The sequence below is a fragment of the Protopterus annectens genome, chromosome 1.part2 (assembly GCF_019279795.1).
Source record: "Protopterus annectens isolate FY-2018-M chromosome 1.part2, PAN1.0, whole genome shotgun sequence".
In the NCBI taxonomy this organism is placed as follows: Eukaryota; Metazoa; Chordata; order Ceratodontiformes; family Protopteridae; genus Protopterus; species Protopterus annectens.
This window is the reverse complement of record NC_056727.1, coordinates 570,147,854-570,171,852: the sequence shown is the minus strand read 5'-3', so window position 1 is coordinate 570,171,852 and position 23,999 is coordinate 570,147,854. Positions and strand designations below refer to the sequence as shown.

Genomic DNA, 23,999 nt, shown 5'->3' with positions numbered 1-23,999 from the left:
AGATTGTATCAACAAAAAACGCAATTGTAACAAGCTTTCTTCAGCACTATTTATTGACCTGTCTAAAGCTTTTGACATGGTAAATCACCAAATTCTCATCAAAACACTGAAATCCCTGTCACTAGGTACATCTTCTATAAAGTGGTTCCAGTCCTACCTTGATAAAAGACAACAGGCCGTACTATGGCACAAGTCTCTCTCCACTCACCTGCCTGTCAAACTTGGTGTCCCTCAAGGGTCCATCCTAGGACCTCTACTTTTTCCATATTTATTAATGACCTTCACCTTGCCACCCCCCCAAGCCACATGCATACAATATGCAGATGACTCCACACTGATATGCTCAGCCACCTCCTCTTCTGAACTTCAATCTCTTACCCAACAAGTATTTAACACAGCTGAGCAATGGTTCAAACATAGATGCCTTCTCCTAAACCCCAAAAAGACTAAACTCCTCCTCTTCTCTCCCACCAATAAGTCATCTCCTCTTGATTTCTCAGTTATCTCTACCAATAAAACTATTATATCCCCTGATCCAACCATCAAACTACTGGGTATCACCATTGACAACAATCTGAACTTTGATATCCATATTAACAATACTATAAAAACTGTCAACAAAAAACTTGGCTCTCTCTATAGGGTAAAATCCTTCCTCTTACCTTCAGCTAAAACCACTATAGCACACACTCATCTAATCTCTTCACTTCTTTATGCCTCACCCATTTTTACTAATCTAAAAATAATCTGAGCAAATTGGAAATGTCTTACAATAACATTGCCAGATTTGCTACAGGCAACCCATTTAGAACCCACCATTGCATTAATTTAAAGCAGCTGGGATGGCTTGAACTACAAAATCTGATTAAATTCCATCAACTATCTATAGCCCACAACACTTTTAAAAACCTTCCAAAACTCCTATTCTATCCGCACTCATCACTCCCTATAAAAACCTGAAATCGTTATGGTCTTCTCAGAGACTTCTAGTACATACCACTAAACCAAACAACAAGGCTGGTGACTCTCTTTTTTCTAATATTGTTGGAAAAGCCTGGAATCTCCTCCCCAGTGAACTCTCCTCACTTCCCTCAGTATCACGCTTCAAAAACAAATTGAAAGTGTTCCTCAGAACACAGTGGTTATGCCCCTGTACTAAGCCTGACTAGTTATGTATCTCTTAATACTTTGCTCTTCCTACCCCTTCTACTCATTAACTGTAATTCCTTTCTTATTAACCATAATACTATCTCCCTCTAGAACATCTTTATTGTACTAGCATGCTATGTTATGCCTGTATTATGCACTGCTGAATTTACTGTGATAACCTGTAATATGCATTGTAAATATGATTTTTTTTGTTTAATGTTTCCTTATTTGTTATCTTGTTAATTTCATTGCTCTATCTTGGAGCTCATCCCCCCAGGCCTCTACTGAAAATGGACATGTATCCAGTTAGACTAGCCCGGTCAACAAATGTAAAGTAAAAAAATAATAAATAATAAATTATATTCCATCCTGTTGGTAAAGTTGGGAAAGAACACGGGCAAATTTATAGTCTGACTGATATTTACTGGCGATGCCACCTTAGGAAGAAAAGATGGATTGGTTCGAAGGGACAATCTATCTTTATGAAAATTCATGTATGGCAATTTTATGGAAAAGGCCTGTAATTCCAAAACCCTTCTAGAAGAAGTAATAGTGACTAGAAAGGCCGTTTTCCACAACAGAAATTTTAGATCAGCAGTAGCGGCAGGCTGGAAAGGCGGAGTGACCAGGGCTTGGAGAACCACAGTAAGGTCCCATGGGGGAACAGGGTCTTTGACCGGAGGGCGTAATAAAAAAGTGCCCTTAATAAAGGCTTTACACAGTCTCAAAGATGCCAAGGATGCAGAATTCTCGCTCACATGAAAACAAGAAATAGCAGCCAACTGAACTTTAACTGTAGAAGAGCTAACGCCATGCTGGAAGATGTCAGCTAGGAAATCGAGAATGGTGGGAACAGGTGCCGTGAAGGGATCTAAACTCCTCTGAGAAGCCCAGAAAGAAAAACATTTCCATTTGTTGCTATAAACCTTTCTGGTAGACAATTTATGAGCAGCCACCAAAATGGACTTAACCGAGGATGAAAGTCCAGGAGTCCTGGCAATCACTGGAACTGGAGCAGTGAGCTTCAGGCTGCCAAGAGTCGGAAGAGGTACCCCTAATGGGTGTGAAATCAGATCCGGAATGGGATCTAGCATCCAAGGTGGAGCCAGAAGGTGAAACCAAAGGAAGGGAAACCATACTTGGTGAGGCCAGAATGGGGCAATGAGTATCACTTTGCTCCCCAGTCGACAAGCTTTCTGTAGAAACCTTGGGATTTGAGGAACTGGCGGGTAAGCATACACAAGACCGGGAGGCCAAGCAAGAACTACAGCATCTTCATTTTAGTATTTAACTATAACTGACTACACAACACATTTTTAACCTTGAAGAAGAAACTCGGTAATAACGGAAGGCGCTTATTTATTTGTTTGCTGCTTTGGTGTGGTGTGATTGATATTATAATAATAAACGTGCTGTTCTTAACCTATTGTTTCTAACCACTTTTTTTGAAGATTTGGGTACTGTGGCCGTGGATTTTGGAAAATCTCTGGGGGGCTCCCAGTGGGGATTCAAGCGAAAAACCTGCTGCATTTTGCATCAGAGGGAGATGCAAAGAGATTGCAGCAAGGTTGACCCCACTCGCTAAAGATTTGTTCTGCTACTGACAGATTTAGAGACCACTCTTAAGGCATCAGAATGGTCCGACCTAGCCTGTCCGCTAGGATGTTGGACCGTCCTGGAATGTGCGTTGATATAAGAAAGTGACCGGTGGAGATTGCCCATTCCCCCACTCTCATGGCATAGCAACAAAGGGGATAAGATCTGGTCCCTCCCTGTTTGTTGATATACCAGACTACTGACATGTTGTCTGACTGAATGGCAATCGTCCCTCGAGGAAGAGAGGCATGAAGGGCCTGCAATGCTAGAAGGACCGCCCTCATCTCTAGGATACTGATATGCAAGCTGGTCTCTATGGGGGACCACAGGCCTTGGACTGTCCTGCCCAAATAATGCCCCCCCCACCTAAGTTGGGAAGCATCCATGGTCACTGTGGTGAAGGCCAGGGCTGAAATAAAGGGTCGTCCCTCCATAATGTTTGGCGAGCTCATTCACCATACGAGGGGTGACCGACATACTTAGGCGGATAGGGTAGGATAGTGGTAAATCCAACAGGGACCACTGAGCAGCCAGTGTCCACTGAAGAATCTGCATGTATAGCTGAGCACATGAAAGGAGAGTTATGGTCGCCATCATCGAGCCTAAGGCCCTCAACACAGATTCTGCTGTCGGAAGATGAGAATGGTAGATTTGAGAGACATGCATCTTGAGGTTTTCAACTCTCTCTGTGGTCAGGAACACTTTGCCCTGGAGTGTGTCTATTCTGGCCTCAATGTAGTCTATGATCTGTACAGGCTGTAGTAGAGATTTGGATGTGTTTATTGTGATACCCAAACTCAGGGCGAGTGCCAAAAAGTAGTCCCTGGTTTGGGAAAGTAGACACCTGGTGGAAGCAGTGAGGAGCCAATCATCCAGGTATGGATAGACCTGAATCCCCTGAAGTCTCAGGTGCACCACTACCACCTCCATCATTTTGGTAAACACCCTGGGGGCTGTGGAAAGACCAAAGGGTAGGGCTCAAAATTGATAATGATTGGCCCCTAGCCAGAAGCAGAGGAACCTCCTGGGGCTTCTGCGTTTTTTTATGCAATAGGACTGCAGTGGTGGTGCTGTGGTAGCGCTGTCGCCTGACAGTAAGACGTTGTCCCGTTCGATTCTCAGCTAGAGTGTCTTCTGTCTGGAGACATGTGTGAATGGGCGTACCTTTGTTGAAGGTTGTGCGTCAGGCCTGGCAACTCGGCATGTAAAAATATACTGCCAATCATTAGCGGACCGGAGTTCCGCTGTGGTGACCCCTAACTGGGAAAAGCTGAAAGACACAACAACAAGTAAGCATCCTGGAGATCTAACGAGCACATCCAGTCACTCTCTTGCAGGTATGGCATGATGGACTTTATTGTGATAATCTGGAACTTTTCTTTGGCTACTGACAGGTTCAGGGTAGAGAGGTCCAAAATGGGCCTTAAGTCCCCCATTTTCTTTGGCACCAAAAAGAACCTGGAGTAGAAGCCCAATCCGAACTGATCTGGGGGGACAATTTTGATGGCTCATTTTCCAAGCAACCTGGAAATTGCCTGTGCTGCTGCCTCCCTTTGCGTGGGTGGAATGTCCAGGAGGTCTTTGGGAGGGGTTGGAGAACCCACGAAAGGGATAAAGTATCCTCTGGATATGATTTGCAGCACCCAGCGGTCCATTATTATGGACTCCCATGCTGCTGGGTGCAAGGATAATTGTCCCCCGACTGCCTCAAGAGTAGAGCAGTCGGGCAACCCCTCAGGGTTGCTGCCCCGGTCTGTCCGAGAAAGGTTCTCAAGACCAGAAGTTCAGCGGACCCTCTCGGCCTCTGGGCCAGCGTCCGTTCTGTCCCCCTCAGTCTCTGGGGAAAGAAGAGCCCTGAGTGTCCCGAGAATACTGAGACTTCCGGAACCACATCTTCTTTTGCCCTCTCTGGTTCCGGGAAAAGGACCTTTGAGGGTTAGAGAAGCAGATCCTGAAGGCAGGCAGTATCTTCCCGTCCTTTTCACTCTGGACTAGCGTCTCCTTGATGGTCTTACCGAAGAGAGTCGAGCCTTCATAAGAAGAGTTGGCAAAGGACGCCTTAAAGGGTTCGGTAAACTGGCACAACCTGAGCCAGGCGTTACACCTCATGGACACGCCGAACCCAGCCGGCCCCACCACACCTTCTGTTGCATGGGAGAGGAGTCGCATAGGATGTATTTGATTCTGCTCTCAAAGTGGCCATTTTCGTGGAGAACAAAGCCTTGTCCTCCTGTGACATAGACTTTGATGGAGACTCCTCCAGCTCCTTCACCAGGTCGCGTTGGAGTCTCGTGACATGGGCCAAGTAGTTCAGTGCTCTTATTGAAAAGGTAGCTTAAGCATACACCCGCTTCCCCAGTGGTCCATCATCTGATCCGAGACTCTCGGTCAGGAGGGTGGACCAAGGAACTTTCCTGAGATAGTTCCCTCTTCGTGGCTGCTGCTACCACCATGGCATCCACTGGAGCGCCTTTGGTCCAGGAAGGCCTGTCTGTAGGGAGACTCAAAACCTTATCAGGCCACTTGTGGATTGGCTCTATGGTATCTGGTTCCTTCCACACCAGCAAGGTGATGAGATCCACTAACGGATCCGCGGGGGGGGACACCTAAGACATAGACAGGCCCATGCCGAAGGCCTCCAGAAACACAGACTCATCAGAGGAAGGCTTGGGGGGCAGACCAACCTCCCCGCTGGTGCAGGATCTCCATGATGTCTCCGAAGGAGACATCCTCAGGAGGTGACCTTGGGGAGCCCTTCCCCTCATCTAAGTCCGTGTCCTCAGTTAGGGACTCAGGGGAGTCCATGTGCCTCCTCTTACACGTATGCTTGCGATGCACCTCTCCCGTGGTGCTCTACGAGGAGTGCTCACAAGCCATCTGTTCCTCTGGGGGAACTGTCTGGGGCCTTTCAGGCATGGGATGTCCCTCTGATAAGACAATGGGGGACGTAAGCAGAGCCGAGGGGGTCTGGGTGGAGCCCGAAGGGGTGGTCAGGGGCCTCAATACGATGGAGAGGACCCATTCTGCCACTTTGAACTCCGAAGGACAGCGGACCTCCTGGGAAGCCAATAAGGAGGCCAGTCTCCCTGGGTCTGATGCGAGAATCAGAGCCAGACCCAAAGTGGCCGGAGCTCTGAGAGAGGAAACCTGGACCGACAGCATCAGAGCTGATGGTAAAGGTTCCACTCCCTCGGATCAGACCCCCAGGCTTCGGCTCCGAGAGCAGCTCGGATCTGAACTGGTTGGATCCAAGATGTTTCAGGCAGCTGCTGGCGTCGAGGACGCGAGGACCATCGGCACCAACGCCCCGACCAAGCTCAACCTCGGATCCGAGAACTCCGAAACTGACAGTCGGATCGGGGAAAGAGTAATAGGCTGAAAAAATGGAAGCGAGCTGCCCTCTCCTGAGGGGGGGGCTGGCAAGACCCCCATCTGGATCTGCGTACTGATAAAGCGCCTCATCATCTTATCCAGATCCATGTCCAAAACAGACCACGTGGACCGTGACGAGGCCATAGACTCCGAACTGGCCGGTCAGGGAGCTGAGGCCTGGGAGACTGGGCTTGCCTTCTCTGACTCCGGAGATAACCTCAGAGATCGGAGATGAGGGGAGTCACAGATCCGAGCAGATTTGCTAGGTGATGCAAGGTCCGGAGACCTCTTCCTCTTCTCTTTCGTCCTTGACTCTCTCTCCCACTCTCTACCCCTCCTCTGCTCTGCTACCACAGGTTTAGAAGTGGGAGTTTGAGTCCCAGCCTGGGAGGGAGGGGAGGCCAGAGGCAGAGAGGCAGGAGAGGCAGCCACGGCAGCCGCCTTGACTGAAGCCAAGGGCGAATAGGGAGGATCAGTGGCAGGAAGAAGTCCCTTAAGGGCCAACTTGGCCGTTCTGTCTTTTAAAGCCCAGGGGTTGAATCCCGCACAGATGGCAAAGTCAACATTAAGGTGGGCCACACCTAAACACAGTACACACAGAGTGTGGCCAACTGCTGGGGAGAGCTTATAGCCACATTCTGTGCAGCTCTTACAAATAAGCTTTTCAGCCATAACTTCAACGAAAGAAAGAACTTAAGACTCTAGCACACACCCACTCACCACACACTAAACTGACTAGAAGGGGGGATGGGCACACCAACAAACTACACTAACTAACACCTACAACAAACCTATACATGACGCCAAAGCGATGGGAGGGGAGAAAGGGTACCTACACTAATCTAAAATGGCTAACTAAACTAAAAAATATTAAACTTAAAATACACAACAAACCCTGCTAACTGGAGCTCCAGAGACACGATGCTTTCACAAATCATGGCAAATGAGATCTGGGGATGGAAGGCATGGGAGGTGTATTATGGGTAAGGGGAGGAGTCTGGAGCTTGGAGCTGATGCTAGTAATCTTGCTAGCTCGGATCCGTATTCCACAGGTTGAATATCAAATGAAGTAAACTACTTCAGATCTTTAGTTGTTGAGCTTATGACATACTAAACCTGCAACAACTAACATGTTCAATAATCTCTGTAGTGGATTTGAATAACACTTTGACTTCATTACTTGGCAGTTTGGCCAAACCAGAGACCTGGAACTATCAGGAAAATCATGGAGTTTTAAATCACTTCATATCCGATGAAGCTTTTATACGGTCCACTAAAAATAGATGTCTTCAGATGTTAAACAAGTTTCTCATTTCTCTTGTTTGATTTCATCACTTTACAAACTATGTACCATTATTAGTGAAACTTAAGTTTCCACATAACAGACATGCATGCTGTAAGAGGCCTATACTAACTCAGTGACTAAATGATAGGGTTTTAGTGCAGTTTCTTTTTAATTTATTTTGTATTTCTTTGCCAGGGCAGTGCAGTGATAAAACTGACCAACTGCAGGCACACCTCGGGTAAAATAATCACAGCAGATACACGGCAACAACACTGTTAATACACACGTTGGTTGTCATTAACACACCTATAATATTGACAAGAAAAGCAAGATTAAAAGGAAATAAATAATCATCAACCAGTTGATTTAACCTATATGTGAGACACGTTCATTTTATAAAACATAAATGGAGGCAGAAGAAGATGGGAAATTTTCTGATTAAATATTTCTTATTGATAATAAACTAAAAAAACTGATAAATAAACATACTAGTTTTGCATGAAAAATATAGACCTATAAAACCTCTTATTAGAAAGAAAGACTCAAAAGGTAAAATGTGATGCTATTCAAACAATGCAAACAAAGAAGCAAATGTATACCCTTTTAAAAAGATAAGGCTTCAATTAAAGAAGACCAGATTAAACAAAAACACATCACATCATAACCAAATAACAGATGTCGATGATGATAGCCAGCTATTTATTCCTGGCAAACATATGAATTGTTAGATCTAAAACCCATACAAACTGCCCCTAAATAAATTAACCAGAAAGAACATAATGAACGAATGGCTATCTACTACCCTTAAATTAAAAATTAACTTTATTTCACCAGCCCACATTGTCAAATTTAGGAGTGACTGTCATTATCAAAAAAGGCAAGATGCCAGGTGCAGATAGCCTTCTAATAGAGGTTTACAAAATGTAAGGGGGATTTTTTACAACCTTTAATATTAAAGGCTGGGAATCGTAATCATTGTCCACAATCATACAGGGCTATAGTGCACAGGACAAACCACATAGCAGAGCATTGTGTGGCACGTGACTGGACCAGTGCACAATAGAGTATAAACATATATCACTGAGTATATGGAGTTCTCCACATACACAGTAGGCATATGAATGCTATTTCTGAGCAAAGGCTGATGTTCACAAAATGTGCAAATCATGGACTAAGTTGTGAAATAGTGGCAAGGATTCCTGCAGTTACAAGTCTGGACACACACTAGCACATGCCCAGTACATGGTAATGTGTTGCACAGCTTAACATAGTTCAGCAACATCACTGTTACATGGAATTGACACAATACAGAGTATTTTACAATGGAATGCTAAGGCACATCCTCCTGTGGAGTACAATGGACACAAGTACATTGCCACAAATGGCCCACTTCCAAAACAGTGATCTGCTAAGCTCTTACAAGTAAGAACTGCAACAGTACCCAATCAGTTCATTAACAAAGTATACAAATTACTCAGACTGTTCAGTCATGGTAAACCTGCTAGAAACTTTTAAGCATCTGCCCTTGTCATGGCTGCAGAGCACAATGGACCACATGTTTGCCACACTGCAAAAAAAAAAAATGACTCTAGAATGGACAGCTAAAAAGACTGTTACATTACTGCCTCCAACTGTCTGCTTTTGTGTTCATGTGTGCTACAGCATCATTTTATAGGGCACATAGTGCTATCAAGATAAAAGGCACTGTGTGCTATGAACACTGAGGCTGCTAAGGCAGAGGATTGAAACTGAATGCTAAGAATTTAGTTACTTCTGAGATGCTTCACTGTAGCAGAGGGCAAAGGCTGCAGGTTCTGAGTACTTAGTATGTGATGGACACTACACTAGGTCCATGAGCAGCGAAGGGCTACCAACATTTAAACTGCAGTCCCTGTGTACACTAAGGAAACATACGGTGATTTGGGCTTATGAATCAAGCTACAGTTCTGATAACGTATAAGGGCTACTATGCCAATCCCACAAAAGGGACTGTGTAGCATGTTTATGAATACAGAGAAACATGAATAAATGATATGCAGATAAATTATTGATTGCCCCATCCATGAAATTAGCAAATTAGAAAGGAATATCATGATCAAGAAAGATAGGTAAGTCTTTTGTTTTGGTCATTTACTCTCCCCAACAACCTGCTGATCATCAGTCAAGTGATCCATTCATTCCTTCTTCACCAGTAGTGAGAGTCAGCCAAGAGAGGCCATTATTTAGGCAGCTATTAGGGGTCATTCAAGGATGCTTCTTTCTTTATTTTTAGCAGTCTTGCAAATTCTCACCATTTCAGCTGTTCAAGAGAAGGTGGCATGCAATGGGCTGTCCCTTGTGGACAATGCCTCTTTTCTATAAGGGACACATTCATCTGGCAGCCCCACCCATTAATCCCAAGATATGGCAGGTGGTCTCCCTGGTCTCCACCAGGGGAAACACACCAACTCAGTTTGCCCATGAGTGCAAGCAACTTTCCTCGTCAGAGAGGTGAGGAAGACACACCCCTTCACTCCTCTCCTCTCCTTCCCACAACCTGGATCCTCCACCACCAGGGCTACTAATCAAATGCCAGTCACCTGGGTCACAGTCCAAATTCCATCCCTCTGTGCAAAAAGCCAGGCATACTAGAGAAGTTTAATTTCTGAATATGGACTACAGCATTGAAAACTAGTGAACTTGTTAAGCTCTACATAGTGATATTATCCCAATCTCATTTCACTTTATTCCCACAAAAAAAGCATTAATTACAGGCATGTTAGTGAAAAGCAATTATAGATAATTTGAAATAACAAGGATCTACTTTAGTTATGATACCACAAAAGTTTTGATTTAGCAAACCATCATTTCATCTTTGAAGCTTTAAAATACTACATTTCCAGATCAATACGTTACAATGAGCCAAACATACACAGAAATTTCCATTTCAGTTGTTTTTCCCAGTCATCCCCTTTAATCATTAAAAGAACCAGAAAAACAATGTTGACTCGTACCCATCCTTTTTGGCCCAGCAGAAAAAAAGAAGTTATGTCTTACAACGTTCCATCTGTGTTGTTGATCTTCTTCCAGTCATCACTGATGGGTTCGGTTCCGAGCCCTCGGAACCGAGTCAGCCCAGTACCAAGCTCGCATACACCAAAAACTCTTGAGCTAAGCTGCTACCCACAATGCCCTTTTCCCAGTTACCTCAGATCGCATTTGCATGCAACATATACAAGAAAAAACAGAGGCCATTTCTGCGCAGAAACCCTGAAACACGACAAGGACCCAGAAGATCCACCAGGAGCCTTTGGTGAGGGATGGAGGGAGGGTGTGATGACTGGAAGAAGATCAACAACACAAATGAAACGTTATGGTATGACATAACTTCTTTATCTGGATGTTGTTAATCTTCTTCCCATTCATCACTGATGGGACAGAATTCCAAGCTACTTGAAAGCCTGGGTGGCCCTGATGGAAGAACATTCCTGGGTACCATTGAGCCGAAGGCCACTCTTCCCCTGGAGACCAAATCCAATTTATAATGTTTGATGAAAGTATGTGGTTTATCCCAAATGGCTATTGCACAAATGTCTTCCATGGAAGCCCTTGAGTGAAAAGCAACAGAAGTTGCGATGGCTCTCATTGAATGAGCTTTGATATGAACATGTTTAGATTCATCCGCCATTCAGTATGAAAAAGTAATACAATCTCTGTACCATTTTGATAAAGTGACTTTTGATATGGCACATCCCATTTTTGGACCACAAAAGGAGATGAAAAGTTGACCCGACTTGGGGAAAGATTTAGTCCTGTCCAAGTAGAAATGTAGATGTCCATGTACGTCCAAAGAATGCAGACAGTATTCCCCCCTGTTGGAATAATTTGGAAAAAACACAGGGAGTTCAACGGACTGGTTAACAGAGAAGTCAGACACCACTTTCGGAAGAAAAGATGGATTAATACGAAGAGATACTCTTGTCTTTATGGAAGATTAGATATGGGGTCTTGATGCATAAGGCTTGTAACTCAGACATTCATCTGGCTGATGTGACCGCTACCAAAAACAGAGATTTTCATGAAAGGAATTTATGGTCACATGTCACAGCAGGCTCAAAAGGGGGTAGAGAGAGAGACTGTAATACCAGAGAGAGAGTCCATGTCTCTACCGGCTGCCTGACAGGGGGTCTGCTATGGAAAACTCCCTTGAGAAAGGTCTTGCAAAGGCAGATGGAGATAAGAGGAACACCATCTGAGCTGTTATGAAATTTGGAGATAGCTGCTAAGTGGACTCGAATAGTAGAAGCTGACACTCCATCGTCAAACAACTCGGAAAGGTATTGAAGTATAACAGCTGTAGGAGTTGAAAAATGGTCTAGCATCTGATTATTAGACCAAATGGCGAACCTTTTCCATTTATCTCTGTAAAGTTTCCTGGTGGATGGTTTATGGGAAGCCAGAATAATATCGCAAACAGGTGAGGAGAGGGTCTCCTGCCTGGCGACTAATGTAAGTGGAGAAACCAAGCTGTTAGCTTGAGGGTGGACAGATTTGGGGGAGTCAACCCTTGGGGGGGTGAGAGGCCGGAGGAAGGGGGAACCATACTTGCCAACGCCAAAAAGGGGTAATGAGGATTATTTTGCATCGTAAACTAATCACTTTCTTTAGAAATAGGGGAATCAGAGGCATTGGAGGATAAGCATAGAGGAGATCCACGGGCCAATCGTGAGTCAAAGCATCTCTCGGTGATTCCCCGTCTGGGGGAAAGAGGACAAAGAATCTGCTGCCTGTGTTGTTTGAAGGGGAAGCGAAAAGATCGCAGCAAGGCTGGTGCCAACAGCTGAAAATTTCTGCTGTCATGTTCGAGTCTAGAGACCACTTGTGTTGAAGGTGAATGCATCTGGTCAGCCTGTCTGCAATCACATTGGACCTCCCTGGGATATGCGTTGCTATAAGAAAGTGGCTGGAAGCTATTGCATGCCAAATTCTCATGGCCTCTCAACACAGGGGTTAGGATTTGGTTCCTCCTTGTTTGTTTATGTACCAGACAACAGACATATTGTCTGACTGGATTGCAATCGTTCCTGATGGAAAGAGCAAATGACGTGCCTGCAACGCCAACAGCACCACTCTCAACTCCAGGACGTTGATATGCAAGTTGGCCTCCAAGCTGGACAATGTGCCTTGGACTGTCTTTCCCTGAAAATGGCCCCCCCCTCACCCTATCAGGGAAGCGTCCATGGTCACTGTGGCATTGGGTTGAGGAGTCTGGAAGGAGCGACACCAGAGAGTTTCGTCTGTTCTCATCCACCAAAGTAGATCTTGCTTGCAAGAATTGGTGATGAGGATCTGTGAGTTTAGAGGATGAAGAATGGACACCCACTGGGACAAAAGGAGCCATTGCAACAGTCTCATATGCAATCTTGCCAAGGATTACGATCGGGATGGCTGCCGCCAGAGACCCCAGAGCCTGTAGAACTTTCCTTGCTGACACCTTCCTTTGACAGAGCATCACTTTCACTTTAATCTTAACCTCTGAAGTCTGTGAAGTGGGAGAGAGACCTGGCTGGTTTGAGTACTGAATACTGCTCCTATAAATTCCAATTGCTGGGAAGGATGAAGACTGGATTTCTCCCAGTGTACTGTGATGCCTAGAAACTCCGCCAGTGCTAGAGTGTAGCAGAGGGTGATGATCAGTAGGCGATTGGTGGGGGCAGAGAGGAGCCAATTGTCTTAATATGGAAACACCTAGAATCCCTGAAGTCTCAGATGAGCTGTTACCACTGCTAGGCATTTCATGAACACTCTGGGGGCTGTCGAGAGACCGAATGGCAGGGCTCTGAATTGGTAATGATTGGATCCCAGCCAGAAGTGAAGGAGACTCCTGGAGCGCTTGTCCATTTTGATGTGGTGATACGCATCGCGGAGGTCTATCGAGCACATCCACACACCCTCCCGAAGAAAAGGGAGAATGGATTGCATTGTGACCATATGGAATTTGGTTTGGACTACTGATTTGTTTAGTTGGCTGAGATCCAAAATGGGTCTTCAGTCCCCGGTCTTTTTCAGCACCAAAAAGAATCTTGAGTAGAAACCGGATCCACACTGGTCTGGGGGGACTGGCTGGATGACTCGTTTTTGACACAGCATTCTTATCTCTGAAGCTGCCTCTTCCTTTTGACTGGGTGGAACATTGGGAAGGCATTTTGAAGGTCTTGGGCAAGATATTAGAGGGATGTAATAGTCTCTGGAAATTATTCTCTGCACCCACCAATCATTTGTAATAGAGTGCCAGACAGTTTGGTGCAGAGAAAAACGAGCCCAGACTGCTTCCAGAGGAAAGCAATCGGGCAGCGCTTCAGGAGCGCTGATAAGGTCATCCAGAGAAAGAATCCCCCTCTGCCCCTAAAGGGGCATCTTCCACTATTGGAACCCCCTCTACCTCTGCGGGAACCCTCACCACGTGTACTTCGGAAAGGGCCTTGAGATTTTTTGTGCCATATCTTTCCACTCCTCTGGTTCCTGAAAAAACAGCGCTGAGGTTTAGAAAAACGTAGGATTATGGCAGACAAGGTCTTCCCATCTGGTTCCCATCTGGCTAGCATGTCCTTCACTTTAGAACCAAATGAAGAAGACAGTTCGATAGCAGCGTTCAAGAAGGAAACTTGGAAGGAGTCGGCGAGGTCACAAATGCGCATCCAGGTGTGGCGTCTCATAACTACGCCTGCACCCGCAGCTCTAGCCACCCCTTCGGTTGCGTGGGACAGCAACCTCATGGACGAGTTTGAGATTGACTCTAGGGTTGCAAGCAGAGAAGCAACTTTGTTGCGTGCCCTGTCAGAAACTTGACCCACGAGGGCTCCAGAGAGTTTAGTGATGAGCTCCCTTTGAAGCCTTGTAAAATGTGCCAAGTAATTCAGAGATCTGATTGCAAAGGTCGCTGAAGCAAAGACTTGTTTCCCTAATCTGTCTACCTCCCGGGAATCTCTGTTGGGTGGGTGGACAGTAGGACTTTCCTCCACAAGGTCCTTTTTTGTGGCCGCTGCCACTACCATAGCATCTACTGGCAAACCTCTTGACCAATGGGGCTGTTCCTCTGGTAGGGAAAGAGTCTTGTATAGTCTTCGGGGAATGGCCTCAACAGAATCAGGGTTCTTCCACGCATGCTGTATGATGAGCTGGACTAACTCATCAGCAGGTGGGGTCACCCAAGAAGTAGAAGGCCGAGAGTGTAAAGCCTGCAGGAAGACGTACTCCTCCAAGGAAGGAGTGGAGGGCTTCCAGTCACCCCACTGCTTCAATATTTCCAGGATGTCTCCAAAGGAGACATCATCATGGGGTGACCGTGGGGACCCTTCCCCATCATCGTAATCCGTATCCTCAGTGAGGGATCCCTCCAGGGAGTCCAGCTGTTTCCTCTTAAGCACTTTCTTTGGAGGGGGTTCTTCAGTGGGAACATCTGAAGAAGACTCAGAAGGGAGATTACTCTGGACAGGGGTTTCCTGAGGCTTGTGCTCTTGGTGTGCTGGGGAGGTGGCCCGTGATAGCTGTAGCTCAGGGGGAGCAGAGGGAAGATCCGGCGTAGGAGGAGCGCTTCCAGAAGCAAGCACTCTCTCCATCACCTGGAAAGCCGGTCCACCCGAAGAGGAATGCGAGCCCGGAACAGAGTAAGACAATCTCGGAACTGGGGCCACACACCGTTTCTCGTGGCCCGCTCCTGGGGACGGAGCCTCAAGCAAAATCGGGGTGGGTGCCACCCCCAGATCCAAACACAGAACCGATAAAAAACTTGGAACCGTACTGGGAGCCAAGGGTTCCACCCCCCAACCATGAGATTGAAAAAGGGACGGTTCCGAAGGAGCCAAAACCCAAAGGGGGGGCCTCAAAGCTTCAGGGAGAGTCACTGTCGGTGCAGAGGAAAAGGTTCCCCCCAAAGACATCGGAAGTATGGACCTTGGAACCGAAGGATCCAAGGGAGGAGAATAAGTAGGAGTCATGGGGGCAATAGACCCAAAACCCGAAGTGGGATGGGTTTTTGGAAAATTTGTAATCTCTCTGGCTGTCAACAGCTGATCGAACAGGCACACCACATCCAATTCAGATAGACTCCTGCTGGACCTTACACTCCGGAAAGGGAGTCAGTGCAATCCAAAAAAAGTGCTATAAGCTTGGCCTGAAAATGGATCCAATGACGGGGAGTACTGGGTCCGTGGTGTAGGAAATGTCGGCACTGAAGATTCCAACTTGGAAACACTAGCAGTGCAGAGAAAGGACTCGGAGCCGAAGAAATAGCTGGCGTGGAAGTCATTATCGGCTCTGAGGAGATAGGCGGGACCGACTTTGGTGCGGTAAGGGGCGATGTCGGTGCCGAGGTTACGGAAGACAATAAAGCTGGTGCTGAAGTTGCTACCACACTTGGCACCGTAGAGGTCGGTGCCGAGGGTGGCGCCAATGTAGAAGTCATAGTAACGTCCACAGAGGCCACTGCAGCTGAGCTTGGAACCGAAATAGTCAGAGCCAACAGAGCAATCTTATGCTCCGTAGAAGACTTGTGGGCCTTATGCTTGTAGGACTTACCCTTATCACCAGCCGGTGAAGAGGGATAGGAATGAGGACATTTCTTGTACTTCGATGGAGGGGTTGAGACCTCCGACACAGAAAGGGCCTCTGAGAAAGTTGAAGATATTAGGCCTTTCAAAATAAACTTATTTTTTCTTTCATTCAGCGTCCACTGACTGAAACTTAGACAAATCTGGCAAGGAGATTTCACAGACAAGTGGGAAACCCCCAGACAATAGACACAATCATCATGTAAGTCGCTATTGGGGAGTTTGCCATTGCAGGAAGTGCAATGTTTAAACTCCGACAATCCTTTCTATCAGATATATTCAATACAGAATCAAACAAATCCAAAAAAGATACAGAAAGGAAAGAGAAAAATACCAACAATGGTAATAAGAATACCACAAGAGTAGGGAAGGCCATTTACCAACGATGGTAAGAGAGAGAGAAATTCGTGGGTAGATCTAGGTATAGATAGTAATAGGTATAGACAATAAAGTAGAAAAAGAGTTAGAGCAGAAAAAAACTTCAAAATACTGCTATATGGCTGCACGGCAAATGAGATTTGAGGTAACTGGGAGAAGGGCATTGTGGGTAGCAGCTTAGCTCAAGAGTTTTTGATGTACATGAGCTTGGTATTAGGCCGACTCAGTTCCGAGGGCTCTGAACCGAACCCATCAGTGATGAATGGGAAGAAGATTAACATCAGATTGCAATTTTATTAAAATTATTCATGTTACTATTAAGCATCCACACAGGTCACCATAAATGCTAAATTTCAAGTTACACAAATAATATTCTGATTTCCCATCCCAGTACAAGAAAGCATGTCAACTGTTACTGGAATTATTTCAGGAGCAAAAGGAATTGTAGTGCTTGACATAAAAGAAAGAGATATCAACCTGTTTGATTTTTAAAAAAATGAAAGAAAACACCTAGGTATAAATCTGGTGGTTTCACAGATATATTTTCTATATTTAAGTGAGTTCTATTGGGGTACAGGGTTAAACCCCTGACTATGACTCAAGCAACTTGAAATCATTTAGCAACTTGGCATTTGCTGAAGCTGGCATAGAGAAGACAGGCATACCTATCTTGCTGGGGGGGATGCAGGAGCAGGGTTGTGATTTGCAACAATTCCTTGGTGTAGGAAAGATGGGAGTAAATTAGTCCTGGGGGGATGTTTGGCTCAACTTGTACTGGTAGTCTTCAATGCTAAGTGCAGAAGCATGTTATCTCACAGAAAAGATTCCGTGACCCCAGAGTGATGCAGGTCATACTCCCCCCCCTCAAACAGGAATGGGGTAAACAGTATAATAGTAATACCTTTACTGCTAGGATGCTGGCAATGGCATAAACAACTGCAGGTTTGCCTATATGATGGAACAAAATGAATTATAGTGCTTGACATAAAAGAAAGAGAAATCAACCTGTTTGATTTTTAAAAAATGAAAGAAAACACCTAGGTATAAATCTGGTGGTTTCACAGATACATTTTCTATATTTAAGTGAGTTCTATTGGGGTACAGGGTTAAACCCCTGACTATGACTCAAGCAACTAGAAATCATTTAGCAACTTGGCATTTGCTGAAGCTGGCATAGGGAAGACAGGCATACCTATCTTGCTGGGGGGGATGCAGGAGCAGGGTTGTGATTTGCAACAATTCCTTGGTGTAGGAAAGATGGGACTAAATTAGTCCTGGGAGGATGTTTGGCTTACCTTGTACTGGTAGTCTTCAATGCTAAGTGCAGAAGCATGCTATCTCACAGAAAAGATTCAATGGCCCCAGAGTGATGCAGGTCATACTCCCCCCCCCCAAACAGAAATGGGGTAAACAGCACAACAGTAATACCTTTACTGCTAGGATGCTGGTGATGGCATAAACAACTGCAGGTTTGCCTATATGATGGCCTCTCTTTTTAGCTATTTCCTCTACACTAGCAATGGGCAGAAAAATACATACAAAAAAATCTAAACTCAACATTTAATTCTAATAATACTTACACAATTCTTTCTGGTTATAATCATACATTCTCACAATATAAAAAGAACAGACTGTTACTTGAGTTGCTACTTCACCTGTTAGAACCTACTAATGTTCAAAAGACAAATTATTTTCCCAATATTAATTTTCATGTTACTTTATAACTAAGAGAAAGGGAGGTTGTATTTGGTGTATCAAAGAACTGTTATCAAATTTTACATGGAGGGATGGAAGTTTCCATGTCTCAGGTTGAACGGAGGTCAAAACACAGAAAGGTTTGGCTTTTCCCACCCCCTACCCTAGAGAAATACTATATCAATTATATTACAATAAAACAGCTAGTAGAAATTCAATATTAACTTTACTACAATTTACATGCTTTGCAAGATTTAATCTTAGACATAGGAAAGTTAAACAGATTAGGTGTAGAAGATTCTAAAATAGGATAACTTATGTTTTCAGGGTTTTTCTGTAGAAATAATTTTCTGTTGCAAGCTTTGTCTAGTACTCATACTGAATTTATAAATCATCATCATTAATTCATTATTAAGATTACCTTTTCTTACTGTGATGAATGGTTATGTTTCGCACTTATTAGGGATAGAAGAACATCTCAATTTAGAGACAGGACTGTCATTATAATTTATAACTGTACTGTAAATCGTTAATCCTTGGAGTGTGAACATACTAAACCATATTATGGTGGAGTGAGACTTCTACACCAGCCATGACATAATTATATAGGAAAATAAGATAAAAATAAGAATTAAGTGCTTAATTTCTTATACGACTTGTTTCAGGGGTAGATACAGGAGGTTATTAGCTAAAGTTTAGGTGGAATTACAGAGATGGGGATAGTTCTTTCTTCTAATGTAAAACATTTCTGGTATTCTCATTTTACTAATTTACGGTTACAATTAACTAAATAAAAAAATACCCCAAAATGCTTTAAAGTTTATTCATTTTCACTTTACACCAAGCTAGGTATAATCTACATGTTGGAATCACATATAGTCCAGTGCCACCACAATTCACTGCTACTAGGAGTCTTTATAGGTTAAAAGGCTTCTAAAGAGCTGGCAGCCTCAGGGATTAGAAGCACTTCTGTAGTAGATATACAGTGTCAGACCTGGTGCCATTACCAGGTATACAGGTATACAGGATCACAAGCACAGGACCATTGGGGAAAATGTGCCAAATTATTAATGTGCAGGGGAGATAAACCCACACGCTAAATCATCTAAGAGATTCATAACATTAAATATTAGATCAAAGGTTTTGGCTAGGCTATATTGTATCAAAAGTATGTTATTAAGTTTAGCATATTTTAAGTTTTACTTCACAAAAAATAATTCAAATTGGATTTTGTGAAGAGGATTATGACAGGGATTTGCTTTCTGATGTATGGTTTACATTAGCAAGGAACATTTTTTTTTTTTTATTTGGGTGAGACAAGCAGCTGAATTCTAGATCTGTTTAGTGATACAGGCAAAATACAACAGGTAGTGATGCAGGGAAACGTAGCACTGTCTTACCTTTATCTTGCCACACATTTATTAAACACGTACACTGAAGAGCAGAGCACAACTTATTATAAAAAGTCACTGGGATTTCTCATTGTTATAAAAAAGAAAAAAATAGTCACCTGATGGTCTTCACAAGATTGGATTCTGGTAGCTTAACTGGGACCCGCAGTTCCTCCATGTCTGGTGCATTCAAAATTAAGTGTCCATTCTCACATGACACCGAGATCAGCACCAGTCGAGGTTCCTGACGGGCAGTAACTTTTTGTCCATTTTCTTGTGTAACAATCCAATGTCTACAATGAAAGAAATACACATTTTATTCCAAAAATCTCATGAGTTTGCATTTCTTACAATTGTTTCAATGACATAAACCACTGTTACATGTTTGCAATTAACTAAAATTAAAATGTTCATGTTTCCTATTCATTTGTCGCTTTAAATCTGCCTTGTCATGCATTTATATACTTTTTTTGTTACTGAGTCACACTGAAATATATTTTTGGAAATGTCACGTCATCTTTAGATCTGTCAATAACCACGTACAAAGGAATTTCAAAGAAAGTACAACAAATTTACCAATTTTCACCCACTCTTTGTTAAAGCAAAATGATGTGTTATAAACAAACGCATGTACTATAAATATATTTATAAAATGAGTTACTTACACTGATTAAGTACCTATTAATTACAAAAGCATAGAGTGCTGTCTTTCCCTACACCACCTCATTATAGCAGATCAGTGCACAATTGGATGGATTTACAGCAAACCTACAATCAGACATGGCATGTTCCATATGAAATGTGTAACATGCAAAACATACAAGGTGTGTAAATATTTTTGAACTGTATGCTCTTATTACATTCATAAAACAAATTAGTGATTGAGTGACCTGTACACCAGCACTCTGACTAGAGAATGAATGCTCTCCAGCAGGATGTTAATGTACAGGTAGTGTCCACTGAAAAATGAGTTTGCAGTTTCACAGCAGCATATTAAGCGCAGTGGAGCTTGGACTGGAATGGAGATAACTGCTGTCATTATTTTACACTTGCTAAGCACTGCTTTTCCAAGTATATAATTAAAAAAAAGAAAAAAATGTGTGTGAGTGTATGCATGTATGAACGTGACAGCGGCTGAGCCATTATTTTACACTCACAAAGCTCCACTTTTGCTGTTTAGCAGGTGGAAAATTAAAACAAACAGATAAAAAAAAAAACAGAAAAAAGTGTGTGTGTGCATGAATGTTTATGTTTCTGTGTATGTTTGTGTGTGTGTGTGTGTGTGTGTGTGTGTGCACGCACTTGTGTGCATGAAAGCGCAAGTTTGTGCGAGTGAGTAAGGGGGGAGGAGCGGGTCAGGAGGGAAGAGGGAGATACTGATCTATCAAGTTCTGGATGCAACTCTTTTAAAAGGTATGCATACCTATCAACCTCTTAGCTCAAGAAATCTGGATAAAGCCTAAAATATTGTGGGAGGAAAGGCTTAACAATAGAAACAGATTTTAAATACTGCTCTTATAAAATTAGAAAGTTGTTATAACAACATGATTTATTTTAACCTGCATTCTCTGATGGATTACCTCTCACCTGTCCCTGATTTTCAGGGACACCCATGCTTCTGAATCAAATTTTAGCATTGCCTCCCTTAATCTCTCCTAAAACTGGGGGCCTTTGGAAAAAAGGTGGTGAATTACACTAAATAAACAACAACAGAGTTGCAGACTTCTTACTTCAGAAAATATATATTAATTCACATTCTTTTATTCTGTTAATGTCTCATATTTATATTACTAATATTTTAAAAGTGTCCCTGATTACTTCTTGATGTGTCCCTGATTAGTTAAGAGTTATAATAAACTCTGAAATTCAACTGTAACTCATTATTTAGTAACTTCAACTCTCAATGATTGGCCAGCATATACTACAACAAGTTTGAAACAGGCAGAGGAACTATTTTACATCAAAATTATTTATAAAACAATACAAAACAATTTAACAGATAGCTCATTCTTTAAGCACAATAGTGCCCTCCAGGGTGTGTGTTACTGTGTAAATAATGCCTTTCCAGGGGTGTAGAGGTTTACCACCTGCAGCTTTGGGCCTCAAAACACCCTTGGGCAGGCATTATTTACACAATAACACATGCCCTGTCAGGCATTATTGCTTGTTAACAAAACTGTCTCAGTGGCAAACTTAACTTCCAGTGATATGACCCAAATAGGATACCAGGCCACACGTGTGCACCCAAACACAAACACATACAAAACACAGTCATTTTATTTTATTTAGTTACTTCTTAACCAGGTAAGTCGACTAGTCAATTCACTAATTTTCAGTGGCGGCTCATGCCATTGGACTGCAGCCCCCCCAGCTGTGAAAACTGTTAAAAAAAGAAATATGTTTAAAAAACATAATATGTATTTATATACATACTATCGCTGACTGGCTGCTTTAGCCTGCTTAGCTGTGTGTCCGACTGACTCACGGATGTCCTGGAACACAAACTGCATGCTCGGCGAGTTCCGAGTATTTAAAAAAAAAAAAGTTTCTGCAAATCTGGACTGCTGTACAAGCAGTCCAGATTAAGGAGAAAAGGCATCTGTGTGATGCCCAGAAGTCTATGAGGTTTGTAACTGCACTTTTGCAGAAGTGGTTCAGACTGCCACGTCCGCAGTCACATACGTGTCATGGATGGCTCAATGGCTACTGATTGGTTCTCGCTCTCTTCCCACACTTTGCGTGCTGGGAAAAAGAAAAAGAAACAGTCAGTAGCACTGTATTTGGTTTTGCATTATGCCGGTAACGGAGCTAAGATTGGAAGGAACTTTGTTTGAACAGTGTCAGTGAGTGACTGAGTTAGACTGAGCCGGACATCTGTCTCTGACTTTTTTTATTACTTCGTTCTTCTTCTTGGTATGTATGCACCTATTTTAGTGGCACTTTTGCTGCTGCATTCATGTTTAAAAACACAGCTAATGTTATTGACATTTATTTATAAGAGAAAGACAATTAGAGTTTGTTTAATGTGTTATATGTGCTGTTATGTCGGAGGAACATTGAAACGCCTGTTACAGGAGTGTGTGTGTGTGTGTGTGTGTGTGTGTGTGTGTGTGTGTGTGTGTGTGTGTGTGTGTGTGTGTGTGTGTGTGTGTGTGTGTGTGTGTGTGTGTGTGTGACGAAAATAGTTTTTCACTGATTTATTACCAGACCCAATTATTCTTATAAGATAACAGGAACACTTTATCATAGGTTTGTTCAGTACTTTGCAAAAAGATGACAGACTGGGGAGAACTGTTGTTTTCAGGGACTGAAACATAAATGCTGAGGAAGAGTTAGAAGACATAGCTTATATTCTTTTCAGAAGACATAGCATGCATTCTGTTAAGTGTATGTGTATGTTGCAGAACAAAGGCTTATACAACAGAAGCAAAATAGTTAAGTCTCAGGAACATGTGGTCTGCTAGCTTCTCTCCACCCTAAAGCAATACCTGGAACTGGCAGACCAAAAGAATAATAAAAATGTGAATTAAAGAATAAAGCCCAAATATGTCAAAGGAATGAACATTTCTGCATAGCTTGAGGCAGTAATAAGCAAAATTCTATTATGTGTCATAATACAGTATGCAATATTAATATGAAAATATTACATATTTAAAATATGATATACAATATTTAATATATAAATACTTTAATATTTAATATCCAAATGCTATTATGTGTATTATGTATATGTATTAAGTCTTGTGTGAAGTGCTTTGTTGTTTAACAGGTGCAACAAATTGGGAGGAGGAGGGAAAATGACATGGTATGCATGGATGAGGGATTACAAATCTACATCTCATTGCAGGTAACAAGGAATATCAGATTTATTAACACCTTGTCAGATATTATGCTGAGTCCTTCCTGCTCATCTGAAGTATTCTCAAAGTATATAATACCCAAATATATGTCTAGGTGGATGTAAAGGCTTTCAGTGCACATTTTATAGGACCAGAGAGATGTTGCCAGATGGGCAAACTACAGTACATGCAAATATTAAAAGAGTAAGTGTAAAATAAATTCAAGCGTGTGTGTGTGTGTGTGTGTGTGTGTGTGTGTGTGTGTATATATATATATATATATATATATATATATATATATATATATATATATATATATATATATTTATATATATACATATATATATATATATATATATATATACAGACTTTCACAGAATATCCAGATTTTTGCATCACATACACATTTTTGGTCCGTTTTCATAAAATTGTGGTTTTCTGGCAAATTAGTGGCAAATCATTAAAGACTGAAGTTAGAAAATGACAGACATTTGAGTTTCAGATTTCATACCCTTCAGAAAATTCATACTAATGTAAGACGTACTATTTTAACAACTTTCTAAGTTTGTAAGGGCAATATTTAGAAATTGTCCTTATTTTTGGGCCTTTTTGTCCCACTTCTATTTATGGCTTTGTCCAGATTTTATGCTCGGAGGTTGAGATGTATGGCAAATATGTCAGGCCATCACCGTCGGCCAGAAACATT

General features: G+C 42.9%; 1 protein-coding gene across 1 annotated transcript in view; it reads right to left on the bottom strand.

Annotated features, from left to right (window-relative positions):
- Window positions 1-21,091, bottom strand: part of MTARC2 (mitochondrial amidoxime reducing component 2) — a 331,710-nt gene extending 310,619 nt beyond the window's left edge. Inside the window, exons 1-2 of the mRNA XM_044060177.1 lie at window positions 21,042-21,091; window positions 19,574-19,747 (exon numbers count right to left, since the gene is read on the bottom strand). Coding sequence (XP_043916112.1) covers window positions 19,574-19,747; window positions 21,042-21,091 — 224 coding nt within the window. The remainder of the gene's footprint in view (window positions 1-19,573; window positions 19,748-21,041) is intronic.
- Between the last annotated feature and the right edge of the window lie 2,908 nt (window positions 21,092-23,999).